The sequence below is a fragment of the Brassica napus genome, chromosome A6 (assembly GCF_020379485.1).
Source record: "Brassica napus cultivar Da-Ae chromosome A6, Da-Ae, whole genome shotgun sequence".
Taxonomy (NCBI): Eukaryota; Viridiplantae; Streptophyta; class Magnoliopsida; order Brassicales; family Brassicaceae; genus Brassica; species Brassica napus.
The window spans coordinates 22,716,931-22,731,856 of NC_063439.1; the positions used below are offsets into that span (position 1 = coordinate 22,716,931).

The following is a 14,926-nucleotide window of genomic DNA, read 5'->3' on the forward strand; positions in this document are numbered from 1 at the left end:
AGCAGTATTTAGTGCTGTTTATTCAATGAGTGTTAAAATGATAGAGAAAGAAGTAACTTGTAATAAAATAAAATGTATTAAATAGAATTGTATATGATATTATTTATACATTTATCATTTTATCTCCATTAATAGTAGTACCCTAACAATTTTCAAAAATTCTAATATACTATATACTTTAAATAAAATATATCAACAATAATGTAGTCGCCTAATGTTTGAAATGGAAGAAAAGAATAGCCAAGAAAGAAAGAAAGAAACCGAAGCGGGAGGGTTGGGGGATAGGTTCGGAGGGTGTAGCGCCTCTTTCTCCCCGTCCGCTAGATTTTTATTTTTATTTTATTTTTAAGAAAGCGAGAAAAAAGGGGTGAGAAAGTGTGAGCGAGAAAGTGAGGGAAAATTTACATTTCAAAAGAGAGAGAGAGAGAGCCCCTTTCTCTTCTCTTCTCTTCCTCCGTAGCGATCCTTTTTATATAAACCGCAATTTTCTCTCTTCCTCACATCGATTCTCCTCCCTTAAACAAACAGCAACCATCCCCATTCTCACGAAAATTATCCATCGCTTCGAAAGCAGATGGCGTCGGCATCGGAGATGAATGATCTTTCGTTTTCAGTAGTATCCATCGTGGAAGATGTTCTTCAACAGCATAGCAGCCGATCAAGCGACGTTGGGCTGTTGGTTCCCCGGAGAGTCGAGGAATCTTGTGAGTTTCTCACCGACCTTATCGCGTTTTCGTTAGATCCTTCATCGTCCAATTTTGTTATTTTTGTTCGATTAAAATCTGGAGAATAGGATCTATCTGGTTAAATTCGTTGATTCATAATAACTTTTAGAGAGATCCTCTAGGCGCACATTCTCTTCAGGGCTATGTTATCATCGAAATTTTAAGTATCTATGAATCATTGTTTGTGTAGCTCTAAGAAGATACGAAGCTGCCGGGTGGCTTAGAGAAATGATCGGAGTTTCTGGCGGTAGAGATTTCCCCGCGGAGCCTTCTGAAGAGGATTTTAGGCTTGGTTTGCGAAGCGGGATCGTGCTTTGCAATGTTCTTAACAAAGTTAGTCCTGGATCTGTCTCAAAGGTAAAAATTCTTCACATCTTGTAAAAAAACTGTATCATAGATGGAATTTGGGGGTTATAGATGATAGGATAGCTTAGATCGCTCTACTTTGAAAGATTGTGTTGATTTGTGTGGAGGATTAAACGCATCTTCTTACAGGTTGTTGAAGCGCCTGATGATGTTGCAGATGGAGCTGCACTCTGTGCTTTCCAGTACTTTGAGAACATCAGGAACTTTCTTGTTGCTGTAGAGGAATTGGGGTTGCCATCGTTTGAAGCTTCTGACATGGAGAAGGTATAAAATAGTGAAGTCTTGAAAGAAGATACAGAGCTTTCCATCACTGATTTGTTGTACTTTATATATGTTTCAGGGAGGGAAGTCTATAAGGATAGTGAACTGCATCCTTGCACTTAAATCTTACAGCGAGTGGAAACTGAAAGGTGGAACTGGTCCGTTTAGGTATGGATCCAACATGAAGAATAATTTTGGATCCAGGAAACCATTTCTCAGAAAAAGCTCAGAGCCCTTCATGAGCTCCATGTCAAGAACTCATCCATCGACTGATCAACCTGCGTGTTCTGATGTTGGGCAAGAAGTGAGTGAAAAAGTGGAAATGTTTGTTTCTATGGCATAGTTGTGGTGGTGGTTGTTGACAAAAGTTTATCTGTTTTGCATTGCAGGGTGATTCTAGATCTATCAACGCGCTTGTTCGCTCATTTATTTCTGAAAGAAAGCATGAAGATATTCCAACTGTAAGAACTCTGCTTTTAGTTTATTGCAGTTGTAAAATGAAAGCTTTCTTCTTGGCATTCATCTGTTTAAGCTTCTTTGGAGATTAAACTGATCTGATCTCTATCAGGACGTAGGCTCCCCGCAACTTTTAGCAAGACTAGTAGACACTATTTTAAAAATTCTTATTGGAAATTCTGATTTCTTTTCTACTTCAATCTGCTCAGGTTGTAGAGTCTGTGTTGCACAAAGTTATGGAAGAAATCCAGCAGCGGTTGTCAATCCAAAATGAAATGGTGAGGGCAAGTGAGGTCAATCATGATGTTATTTTCTTTGGAGTGGAAAAAAATTCTGTTAGACAATGTTTTTTATCTGGCTCGTTGATGCTATGAAACTGGCTTTTCACTTTTATTTTCAGATGAAATCAAGTTCAAAGCATATTCCAGAAGATGATTCATCCTGCGAGACAGTGGTACAGTCTCAGCAGAGTGACATAAGACAACATGAGGAAGCAGAAGACAATAGTCCGTCACAGGTCGTAGAAGAAAAAATTCAAAGAGTAAATTCTGAACACTACGAAGAACAGGAAATTCTTCTAAATCAACAAAAGCACATTCAGGTAACACTTCCATTGTGTTTCAACTTTATGGCGTAGGGGGATTTAACACCATACTGTGAAAATGGATTCCTTTTGTATCATCTATTCTCAGTATAGCAATCACAAGTTAGAAGGAGCTTAAGCTTTGTTTAAATGCCTACAGGAATTGAAGCAAACTTTATACACTACGAAAACGGGAATGAAACTACTGCAGAAGAAGTATCAAGAAGACTTTTTTCACCTAGGTGTCAACTCAGTTCATGTTCTTGCTATGTCCTTGTTCAGGCCTCAAGTTTATTTAGTGAAAACATAACGTGTCATCGTTTTGGGCTGTCACAGGCACGCATTTGAATGGTTTAGCTTACGCGGCTACGGGATACAAAAGAGTTCTTGAAGAAAACCGCAAATTGTACAACCTAGTGCAGGACTTAAAAGGTAACTTCACAGAACAAAATGATTTGTGTCAGTCAAACTTGAAGGATCTTGAATCAGTTCCTTTTAGTCCTTTTATTTGCGTAAAGACCCCACACTTGGTAATTCTTAGGAAACATACGGGTGTACTGTCGGGTTAGGCCATTCATGCCCGGCCAACCAACTAGTTTGAGTACCGTGGAAAACATAGAAGAAGGGACTATCACGATCAGAGTGCCATCAAAGTATGGGAAAGAAGGACACAAACCATTCATGTTCAACAAAGTCTTTGGTCCTTCCGCAACACAAGGTTATAGAAGGCCTTAATTTTATGGTCCTATAATGTTTATTTGCGTCTGTTTATCTGTGAATAACATTAGTGAATGAATTCTTGGTTCTTCAGAGGAAGTATTTTCAGACATGCAGCCTTTGGTACGGTCGGTTCTTGATGGCTACAATGTCTGCATCTTTGCTTACGGCCAAACCGGGTCCGGGAAAACTTTTACCATGGTAAGAGCTGCTACTATACTTGTCGTGCGATCATTCGTAGATGATTAGATTGTTGTTGATTCAATATGCTATGGAGTTTTTTGGAATCTTTCTACAACACTAAATTCCTAAATTTCCGAACTATTCTAGTCAGGGCCTAAGGAACTGACTGAAGAAAGCCTAGGTGTGAACTACAGGGCACTAGCAGACCTGTTTCTCTTATCGGATCAAAGAAAAGACACGACCAGCTACGAAATCTCGGTGCAGATGCTTGAAATTTACAACGAGCAAGTCAGAGATCTACTTGCCACAGATGCCCAAACTAAAAGATATCCTTTCGATTAACAATAGTTTTACTGCCTCTTCATCTTTCAAGAACTATGAGATATTTTGATTTTGTTGATCCTTAACTCTTGATTACGTTGGAAATCAGAAACAACTCTCACAATGGAATTAACGTTCCGGAAGCAAATCTTGTGCCTGTCTCATCCACGGATGACGTTATACAGCTAATGGATGTTGGACAAATGAACCGTGCAGTGAGCTCTACTGCCATGAATGACAGAAGTAGTCGATCTCACAGGTTTGGTTTTCCTTTTATTCTTTCTTGAATACTCCGTTGCATACCTTATTCTAACCCAATAGTCTTTATATATTTGGCAGCTGTGTCACTGTTCATGTTCAAGGCAGAGACCTCACGTCCGGTGCTATCCTCCATGGTTCTATGCATCTGGTTGATCTTGCAGGAAGCGAGAGAGTGGACAAGTCCGAGGTGACTGGAGACAGGCTGAAGGAGGCTCAACACATCAACAAGTCCCTTTCGGCTCTTGGAGATGTTATCTCTTCACTTTCCCAGAAGAATGCTCATGTTCCTTACAGAAACAGTAAACTCACCCAGCTGCTGCAGGACTCCCTCGGTAAAATTCTCAAAATCCTCATAACTCGTTGCATTTGTGTATGTATGTATACTCACACTCGAATCTTATACAAAACATATACTTATTTTCATCCCAACTTCTGTTTGTATGTTATATCAGGAGGATCAGCCAAGACGCTTATGTTTGTCCACGTTAGTCCAGAAGCTGAAACTGTTGGAGAAACTATTAGCACTCTGAAGTTTGCTGAACGAGTAGGGAGTGTTGAGCTAGGCGCTGCTCGTGTGAACAAAGATAACTCAGAGGTCAAGGAGCTTAAAGAACAGGTCTTTAACACTGCTACCATACTTGCATACCTATTTGCTGTTTTCGTTCACCTTGGACATTAGTATCGTGTCACTAATCTGATCATGTTCCCGTGGGTTTCAGATTGCTAATCTTAAAATGGCTCTAGCGAGGAAAGGAAATGGTAATGGTAATGGTAATGGTAATGGTAACGAGGCACAACCAACCGCTCCACCACAAAACCAGAGAATATCGAGAAGAAGATCACTTGAAACTCCTATCTTTCGACCCAAACTTCCTACCATGGGGAACGCACCAAGCAACCTTAAGCCCCAAGTTATGGATCTAAGTGGACCAGAGGTATGTATGCTTTGTTTCCTCCAGGATCGAACAAAGTTGCTCAACAATTCATGACATTTGTGTTATATTATATGCAGGCTTTTAGTGATACTGCATCTTCAAGAAGACACAGCTTAGATCTCCATGAGCTAATGAAATCTTCTATTCCGTCTTGGCCGAGGCAAACTCTCGACACAAACGAAGAGGATAGAGAGTTTAAGTCAGGGGAGTGGATAGATAAACACACAGAGTTGAATCAAGATGATAACTTACTTTCCCCGGATAAATTCTACCAGTCAATAAATCCTCAACAACTGTATGTTACTTACATTCCACTTAGCCAAAAACCATTTTCCTACTTTATATCTTTTTATCTAGACCTTATTGTTGATCTCTAACATCTTTTCAAATGACAGAAACGGTGGGAAACAAGACTTCGAAGTACAGAGTATTACAGATAACGAATCTGATGGCGTAGCAAGCGACTGCTCAGATTCTGATTTGATGTGGCGACTGAACGTTCAAGTGAATGTTCCCAGAGTTTCTAATAAACAAAGTTCAGCAAACCCCAAACCAAAGAAAATTAAGCCAAAAACTACCAAAGTCTCAGAAACCAGGTAATACATCTATAATTTGTTATTCACTCTTTGTAGTATTTTTTCTGTTAATTTTTTGAGGAACATTTGTCTTTTCTTGTGGCAGAAGTTTAATCCCATCGCTGATCCCAGCACCAAGCAAGAGACCTCCTAACACCGTGAGCTCGCAGCCGCAGCGACCAACCAGAGATGGAAGACGCAGACTGAGTTTAGGCAAGTGAACATGTTTTCACCAGTTTTTGTAAAGAGTTATATCAATGAGACGAGAAAAAAAAAGATTTGTTTTTGTATATTGTGAGCAGGCTTCTGTTTGTTCAAAAGACAAAATCTCAAATTTGCTGTTTTGAGTGTGTACAAAGAATCATTCCTTTTATACAATCTTCTTTTGGTTTTCTCACTTATGTGTATCATCCATATATAATTTGATTTTGTTTAACCAAGTGAAAAGGGGAGACGGAGTTATCAAAAAAAGTTCTTGTGATTTATCAAAAGCATATATCACAGGAATTTGCAGATAGATTTAACAAAACATTTCTTAAAGATAGATTTTCTGATGTTTTCATACATTAAAAAGACATGAAATTTCATCATAATTGTATTTTTTTTTTTTGTGTTTATCAGTATTTAATAACTTTAAACCAATAATTGTTCATACTCAATTCATTTTTTAAAAGTTAACAATTTATTATTATAAATAAATTAAAAAAATTATAAAACAAAAGAAATTTATGAAATTTCTGTTCATCGAAAACTTTTATTTTAACAAAACGAAGGGAGTAGCAGTTTTGAGATTTGCAAATAGTTATACAAACTTTATATCTTACCAATTTCAATATCTTAACAATCTTGAAACTAAGGCTACATTTTTGAAGATCTAAAAGCACTGCCTTAAACCTAAATAAAAATCAACCCTAACTTAGCAACCAACCTGAAGTAACAATATGGAAAGATTTGAGGTTCATAACATGGATAATATATAAATCATAGAAGTTTGTTCATCTTTATAACTGTTATGGAGTTTGGTTGCTTGTAGTGGATGGTGAAGTGTTGATGGCTTCAGAGGGTGGAACCATCCCCCACTTGCCTTCAGCCTCGGTCGGTTCTATCACCTTAACTGACCCGTCATTCAAACCGACCGCAAACTGGTTTGGCTCTTGCGGGTGAGCTGCCACAACTAAAGGAGACAAACCTTGGTTCCTGTCACACCAAAGAGAGTTAATACAGAGAACCAATGTCATGTTTCAAAGTCTTTTCAAGTCAAATAAGAAGATTCAAGAAGGAATCCTACACTGATTTAAGTCTAAAAAGCTAATGAAACGCTGGATAAAGCACTTACACTTGAGGCAAGTAGGCGGATGGAGAGATACGGCATCTTAATCCAAGTGTGTCTGCGTCGAACACTCCAATGTTACCATCACGGAAAGTGGTGTAGATCAACTGGCTGTTACATGCATACACTGCTGAAGTTATATGAGAAGACAACGAGTCTTGAGGAATCCACTGAGACATGGAAACAACAAAACATAAGTCCCTACAAAACTCAGAACAAATAATTAATCTTGCATTTCCATATATGGATTTAGAGAGATGATCTCATATTATACCTGTCGGATACATTCCATCTTGGAGGCATCTAATATCGCTAGCTGTGTCTCGTGGACTGCAAGGATACGGATCTGATCCACATGAAACTGAACACGCGTGTCTCCAACGGCGACTTTTCCTGCTGGCATTGGTATTACAACGGATTTTCTCTTCTCCCATGTGTCAATGCTCCAAAAGCATATCTAAGAGAAGACAAGAGTTAGCATCTTCCTTAATCAGATAATCGAACGGGTTAAGATATTTTTACTACAGGACAACAACAAGACGTAGCATAAACAGACCAGTGCATCAGCAGCAGATGAAACCAAGATACTGAGGGTTGTAGAAAATGCCAAGCCAGTGATGCGTTTCAGGTGACCCTTTAGCTTTGACTTGACCTGATGAAACACAAATGGAAGTGGAGTGAGGTCGTTCATATAGTTTAAAGGAAATATCTAGCAAGGAAGAAATCAATTGTGAAGCTATAACAACCATTGACAAGTTTTAATGGTTGGCACTATCGACTACTTACCTCATCCACTCGGACATTATAGATGTGAATGGTGGAGTCCTCCATTCCAACGGCAATGATGTTGTTGTCCTGAGGATGGAACGCCAAAAATGATGATGGCGGTGGAGGTGGCATGAATGTTGTCATCACCTATAAAGCCAACAGGTTTCTTTATATATTAGAACAACCAAAAGAGTTTTCTAGTATATTAGTGTTCGAACATTTCCAGCTAGAGACTGTGGCTTTAGTAATCTTTTTAAGCTCATGTCTACACGAAGATATATATATATACCTTAAAAGTCATCATGTTGAACAACGAGACTTTTCCTCCAGCAGCCGACATGACATACGAGTCGTTCTTAGAGAGAGCGATGCATGGGTTGGCCTCTTCAAGGTTTACACCAGAGACATCGTTGGTCATGAGAAGACCACTGTTTGGTTGCCAATGCTGAGGAACAGCAGCAGCAGTTGCCTGCATGATGATAAACGGTACTTAAACAAAACAGCACACATAATGCATTGATCTCTCTCTCTCTCTCTCTCTGTCTAGCCCTATTTTATGGTTACCTTTCCACTAGGGTTTTGCTCATTGCGAACCCACTTCCAGAGCCTCTGAATACCGTTAAAACCAAGTGCCAAGATTCCAGCGCCGGAGTTCGTATACAGCAGCCGAACGACCTGATAAAGCCATGCAACGGGAGAAACATAAGCCTGTTTTTTCTTTAAATATATAAAAACATATTTCTGGTAAAGTTAATTGCGCAAACCTTTGTGGAAGAACCGGTATCAGGTAAAGTGGCCTGGCGACACTGGGCAGGGTCCAAGATTTCAGCTAACTGCCAAGGTCTTGGATTGTCTGCTAAGTCATCTACTCTTGGCTTTGGGGGATCAACTCCATTCTTGACGGTTTGCCACAACAACAAAAAAACCATTAGCTATGATTTTAACACAAATGGAATGTAATTTTATTTTCTCAACAGTTAAATGGTGATTAATAAAAATGGCTAAGAGAAAATAACATTTAATGTATGATTTTACCAGCATTGGTGAGGGTCTAACAGGAGAGCCTAGTTCAACTTTACAGCTGACAGATGCAACAGGAGCACCGGGAACCTAACAGAATATCAAAAATGTGTAAACGACGAGGCAGCTTGCTATGTAAATAAAGGAAATATATACACCACAAAGTTTGGAAACGTTACAGGAGCTTTAGTTAAAGAAGAATCGGCTGGAGTCCTCATCCTTTCAAAAGCTGAGGTTTCCATGGCTCTCAGAGATCGGAAACCGGCTTGGTTTGCTAGGATCTTAAATCCGTTGTCTGCCGTCGTAACGGCTAGAAGGTTTCCTTCCCTGTTAAATCTCAAACGAGGAAGAGCCTGAAGTTTGAAACAAGTTAGCATCCAGACGAAGCAAAAGGGAAAGGGAAAGAATCTGTGGGACTAACCGGAAGTCCACCCTCAGCATCAGTGCTAGTCAGGACATTGATGTTGTCCATATCCCAGAACTTGATTTGCGCATCTTGGCCAACAGCAAGAAAGTGGTTCTTTGAGGTATCAAACTGAACCATACCTGCCAACTTTTTCTGAAACCCAAGATAGGTCCTTTTAATTGATCCTTCGCTTTCGTTCCACTCAACTAGGAAAACATCTCCATCTTTACTCGTTCCACAAGAGAACAATCTGTAGAAGAAAGTACAGTTTACAACTTAAAACATTTTAGAAACTAGGTAAGAAGAATTAAGAATGACTTGATAAGCCGTGAGCGGAATTTTTTAAAATGAATTTCAGATCGTACCTGGTACCATCAGCGCTATAAAGCATTGTAGTACACCATTTACCGGGAGCATCATAGTCAACTCTGGAACCCATATTATCATAAAGCCACGCCTTTATTTTCCCATCTATGGCCGTCGAAAATATGAACTGAAATCCAAATAAGAACAATGATATATTTTGGAAAAAGAGCAGAATCTACTGTATGATTTATATGTCATCTACTTCTAGGGTGCAACTAGAATGCAATTTTATGGAATAAAATCTTCATGAATGCTTAATTCCATTACATTTCATTCCAGGAAAAAAAGACAACATTTCTTTGAAAAATCTTCCACGTTAAAAAAAAGTATTGAAATAAGTGGAATGCTAAGTCTATTCCATTAAATTTTATTAATTATTATTCCATCTATTCCTTTTACTAGTTATAGTTACAGCCCTAAGTGCACTTGAAACAGACGATAAAACAGTATCATAGATGATATAATACCACACCTGAATGTTCTCTTTGTGATGAGGGCAAATGGAATAAACAGGAGCTTCGTGACCTTCAAAGGTAAAATGCTTCCGACCTGAAACGTCCCATACCTGTTCCACACATCAATCAAGTTAAGACAGCTGCAATAAAGACGTCTAACAAGGACACCCTGTGATTCATTTTATCACCTTGATTAGCTGATCATCTCCGCAAGTAACTACACACAACTGCCTGTTTGGATTAGCGAAGGCCAAGTCGTTTACAGCACCCACATGGGCATCAACCTGTGAGAAAAAAACGTGATATAATCTAAGTTTAATGGGATATATTATTACATCGCATTGCTTATCGTACGGATCAAAACGTATGCTCACCTCAGCATGCTGGCGAAGCTCGTTAGGTCCAGAGAAAGCATACAAGTGAATAAGATGCTTCGCATATGCAACCCCTGCAACAAAAGAGACTGAGACTGAGACCAGAGACCAATTAAAATCCCACAAAGCATGATATGGAACTTACCAATGAAATTTCCATCTGGACTCCATGCAACGCGGATGACAGACATTGGTGTTTCTTTAGCTATCAAAGCCTGAATGAGTCCCAAAAAATGATAAGTATAAGATTCTTGCACAGCCAAAAGTTGAAATCAAGACTGTTAGATCAAACACATAAAACTACAAAATTTAATAGCAGTAAAGACAAACCTGCAACGGAGGTGAGCAATTAGCCATATCCCATATTTTGAATGGCCTTGAAACCAGCTTCTCTCTAGCAGCTAGTTCCCATAACGTGATTTCTCCGGTGGCAGATCCGACTGGTGGTAACTCAAATGGTCATCAGAAAGCCAAAAAAAAAAAAAAACAAATTAAAAAAATGGTTTAGAAGTTTCAAACCACCATACCAAGAAGTAGCGTATCTTGCATAGGGTGAAACTCCATGCTTGTCACAGTGGACCCTTGATGCAACGCTAGAGCCGCCTTTAACGGCAAGTCTTCCAGCGACACTGGAGGAGCATGCTGCCTAGGTGCAGGATATGTCACCTGCAAAATAAATAATGGTTACAAAATGCAAGAACCATACAAACAACTTTCCATAAAAAGAAAAAAAATTGTGTTACCTCTTCTACAGATGGGGCAGGGCGGAGACGCTTCATTAGTTCATGTTCCGGATTCTGATAATCAACTACACCTGGAGTTGCTGGTGGTCGCTTCAAGATTGACACTTTATTGGAAGAAAGGTAATTAGTATTAGAAGGAAACAGAACAGGTAGCTGCTGAAAAGTCCAGAAGAAAGAAATGTCACAAACCAACCTTGATTCTGAGGCATAGGAATAGACGCAGGAGTAACAGCAGCAGCTTGGACAGTAGAAGCACCAGAGGCAGCAGCAGCCATCCAACTAGCTAAAGCGCCAGCATTAGCAGCGGCAGCAACAGCAGCACCAGGAGGAAAGGGCTAACACATATTCAAATATTTAAGATTTCTTAAGATTCAAAAAAAAAACATGAATAAAGCAGAGTCAAACATTGAGGTTTCTTACAGCATGAGCTCCAAGGGACGGAAAAGCTGTTGGCTTTGTCAAAGTTGTAATTGGCTGATTGACCTGTGGAGGCGCCAGAGGACCGTTCGGAACTGCGCATGTGTGGTCTGTGAATAGAGTTTTAATATCTGGGTTGGGCCTAGGATTCTTGCACAACTGGTGCTGCCAATTAAGGCTGCAAAGGAGAACATGTACACAATAAAATCCCAAGGCATGCAAAACTAGCCAGTAACATATAATACTATGGACGTGATGAGAAAAGAAACACAAGGAACTCACCTTTGATTAATCAGAGTCCGCAGTCTCGAAGATCTCAAAGTGGGGAACGTCAACTTGTCACGGAAAAGAGGATTTGCTTCAATTAGTTTTTTCAGTTCGCCTAACATTATGGTCCGAGCAGTTTTAGTGTCTCCATATTTGGAAAGCTGCTCATTTTCCCTGCATTTGATAGATAATAAAATTCCTGAATATTATTATTGATTATCACACCCTCATTCACATTCCTATTGATTGTGCAAAGTCTCGTACCTGAAGTTGTGCAAAGTCAAAAGTTGAGTAATCTCTTTGTATAGCTCCTCGTTGAAAGTGGAGAAGACTCTCAAGTCCTGCACCAATATCTCAACTGCTTTTGCCTTATCTTGCCTGCACAAAGAAACAAAAGAAAGAACGATATATCTACCACACACTCTGAAACCACCAAACAAGAAGTAAAAACAAGATAAGGCATAATAGATTTATATGATATACATACTTATCAAGAGCCTCGAGATACTTCTGCTTCCTAATCTCAAAGAAAATCTTCATGGAGTATCTGTTATCATCAAGCTTGGTGAACCCAGACAAGTACTTCTCGACTTCATCCCACTCTCCCGCCAGCACTTTCTCGTCAAAGTACTTGGTATTGAAGAAGAATCCAGATTCTTTCTCCAGCCTGCAAGATATAAAAAGATCACTTACCAAATCAGGAAAAAACCCTTTTCCTTACCAAACATCAAAAACCAGACACAAGTATTGTCTTGTCTGGATTCAAATCCAAAAATTCAAAATTAATTAATTCAATTACAAGAAATAATAATTTTAATTACGAAACTGCAGAGGTTTATATACTAATCAATCTTTACACAGAGTAATTAAATATAAAATCAAAGCAACAATCTCACATAACTATATAATATACGAACCTGTGCACAGACTCTTTGAATTTCTCTTCATCGAGAAACTGGAGTATGAGGAACACGAGCTCTCTGCTCAACGACGACATTCTCCGACGCTTTGAATCTCAAATCTGACGTCAGAACCACGCAAACGGCACACGATTACGTACGGATCCGAGAGAGAGCTCTGAAAGATCGAAGATTTCTAGGGTTTTGAGAGAGAGAGAGCTTGAAAATGGAGAGAGGAGGAGAATAAATAAAAGGAGGAGAGAAGAGAGAAAGAGAAACTTGACCTCGCTTGCTTTCTTGGACGCCTTCTTCTTATACCTGCAGAGAAAGGTCTTCCATTATCTTACCTACTTATCAGATATAAGCGGAGTAAGCCTCGGTGATATGTAAGTGTGCTTATATGATAAGTGGAATAGCGTATCGAGAAATGGATTGATAGGTGGGGTATGAGATTGAGTGGCGGATTCGAAAACAAAATTCAAATGGGGTGAATATTCTGTGCACACGTCCGTTGTGGTCCCCACGTTTCTCTTTCTTGTGATGTCGCTCTCAGATTTCGATGCGCTCTTGTTGTTGTTTTTTTTCTTTCTTTTTGGCTTTTTTTGATTTTCTTTCTTCTACTTACCTTTTTAAACTCCTAGAACGTGTCAGTTACTACACGGAATACAATACGATTATTTTAAGGCTATGTTTTGAGTATCCTTCGTGGGCCTTGAGAGTTTTGGGTAACATTAATGGGCTACGCCTAAGAAGCCTTGCTTATATAAGTTGGGTTGGACAGTTACAAGCGCGTTGCGTTTGTGACATTCCTTTTGAAAGTTGAAAAGCATTTTTTGGTCGCAGCTATCATGAGTTGATCCATAAAACTCAGTGTTTGATTGAGTTTATAAGCTGAAAAAATGAACATTTCAATATAACACATGTTGATAAAACGGGAACATTCTAGTGAACCCAAGTGTGGAGTTTCTGTTCTTTACTGCTAATTGTTAATTCTTATTTAATAGGCTTGACATAATTTGGTTTAGTTTCATTTCCTTGTAAATAAATTTCTTGAATTTGTGATCCCTTTTGCTTGCTAGGACCAGAGATCCTAAAACAGCAAATCTAAATAGACGATGACTCCAACCTTTACACATGATATGGTTATAAAAATATGACCAGTAGAGAACATATGCGGTAGAATCTATACTAAACTGGAATAGTGGAACAAAAATGAACTTGTATTAATTTGCACGTATACTGTATGATACTATTTTGAAGTTTTATATGGACCATAATATTTGAGGTGACACACGACATAGATTCGTATTCTTTCTTTGGGAAGACAATGAACTCATCTTTGCATTTGATGTCATCATATGAACAAAATCTGCAGATTCGATGTAGTCCAACACCAATAAAATGTGATCATCTTCATCATAAGTTTTCCCTGTATAAAATCCCCAAACTCTTCACATATGTTTTAAAAATCAATCAATGTTATATCATACGAAAATAAACTCGTACGTCTCCGATCCATATCACCATGTTTGTATTACGTATATATTTTTCTACGCTTTACAGTTCCAGTTAAGGTTTACAGTTTCGTTATATATCTTAATTATTTTAAAATCTATATCACTTGTTGTTATTTTTTTGTTTAAAGATTTATTCAAACTCTCTCTTCTTGATTTATACGAATGTATACAAATCTGGACGTGAAGACACTTCTTTTCTATATTGTTGGTCTGATTGTAAGAACACCAAGTTGCATGAAACATGATTTTTTAATATGATAAAACATATATATTTTACGTGACTGGTATTTAAAATAGAGGATAAAGGCTTACAGGGATATAAAAATCTTGGTCCATCGGTCCTACCCAAGCCAATGGTCAACAAAATAAAGTCAACGAAGTAGAAGAACGTGAGAATGGAGAATCTCGACAACTTGTAAATGCAGGTTAGTCTTTCACCTTTGTCGTTATCTTATTTTATTCTAGGCTCAAGTCGGGTAGCTCTTATCCTGGCCAGGTATATCACAGCCAACAAATCTACATTCTATACCATCATTTAATATTGGCTTTTATCTAAAAAAATTAAAAATGTTTATAAACTAATAAACTACTATATAGTATAGTCACTATACATATTATAACTACACGAAAATATTCAAACTAATTGATGCGTAGATTATCATAATCCGAATTATATCCAAACAACTAGTTATATAAGAAAGGAAAAATTGGAAGATTTTCGAAATTTAAACGCATAGCCTACCATTGGGTATAAAACAACTCGAAATAAAAGAAGAAGAAGAAGCCAAAGATAATGTACCAACTATCTTATTTTAAGCTTAAGTGTGTATTGACAGGTGGTGGAACAAATATGAGTTTTTGAACATTAGTCAAACAAAATTAAACTCATATTAGTTCTACCTCCTGCTGAAGCCCACATTAATCTGAATAAGATTTGCTCGCATTTTCACATATAAATGAGCATATTCGTATATTCCTGTG

The 14,926-nt window shown here is 38.3% G+C and overlaps 2 protein-coding genes across 2 annotated transcripts; one reads left to right on the top strand and one right to left on the bottom strand.

Annotated features, from left to right (window-relative positions):
• The first annotated feature begins 348 nt into the window (after positions 1–348).
• On the top strand, positions 349–5,777 carry LOC106392432 (kinesin-like protein KIN-14G). The gene is made up of 19 exons (XM_013833247.3): positions 349–704; positions 916–1,082; positions 1,221–1,355; positions 1,432–1,656; positions 1,742–1,813; positions 2,018–2,086; positions 2,209–2,409; positions 2,552–2,633; positions 2,728–2,823; positions 2,933–3,109; positions 3,203–3,309; positions 3,439–3,617; positions 3,710–3,871; positions 3,952–4,205; positions 4,326–4,489; positions 4,593–4,808; positions 4,886–5,103; positions 5,204–5,404; positions 5,490–5,777. The coding sequence occupies exons 1-19, from the start codon at positions 575–577 to the stop codon at positions 5,602–5,604; spliced, it is 2,970 nt and encodes a 989-aa protein (XP_013688701.1). The 5' UTR covers positions 349–574; the 3' UTR covers positions 5,605–5,777.
• A 405-nt stretch (positions 5,778–6,182) lies between these two features.
• LOC106396159 (topless-related protein 3-like) lies at positions 6,183–12,709 on the bottom strand. Its single transcript, XM_048735172.1, has 25 exons — positions 12,447–12,709; positions 12,017–12,196; positions 11,794–11,907; positions 11,545–11,703; positions 11,266–11,440; positions 11,039–11,180; positions 10,846–10,949; positions 10,630–10,768; positions 10,433–10,542; positions 10,248–10,317; positions 10,103–10,176; positions 9,917–10,012; positions 9,746–9,838; positions 9,273–9,400; positions 8,923–9,157; positions 8,681–8,854; positions 8,517–8,591; positions 8,246–8,377; positions 8,046–8,156; positions 7,771–7,950; positions 7,500–7,628; positions 7,270–7,365; positions 6,988–7,170; positions 6,720–6,883; positions 6,183–6,580 (listed from the first exon to the last, which is right to left on the bottom strand). The coding sequence occupies exons 1-25, from the start codon at positions 12,524–12,526 to the stop codon at positions 6,394–6,396; spliced, it is 3,330 nt and encodes a 1,109-aa protein (XP_048591129.1). The 5' UTR covers positions 12,527–12,709; the 3' UTR covers positions 6,183–6,393.
• Between the last annotated feature and the right edge of the window lie 2,217 nt (positions 12,710–14,926).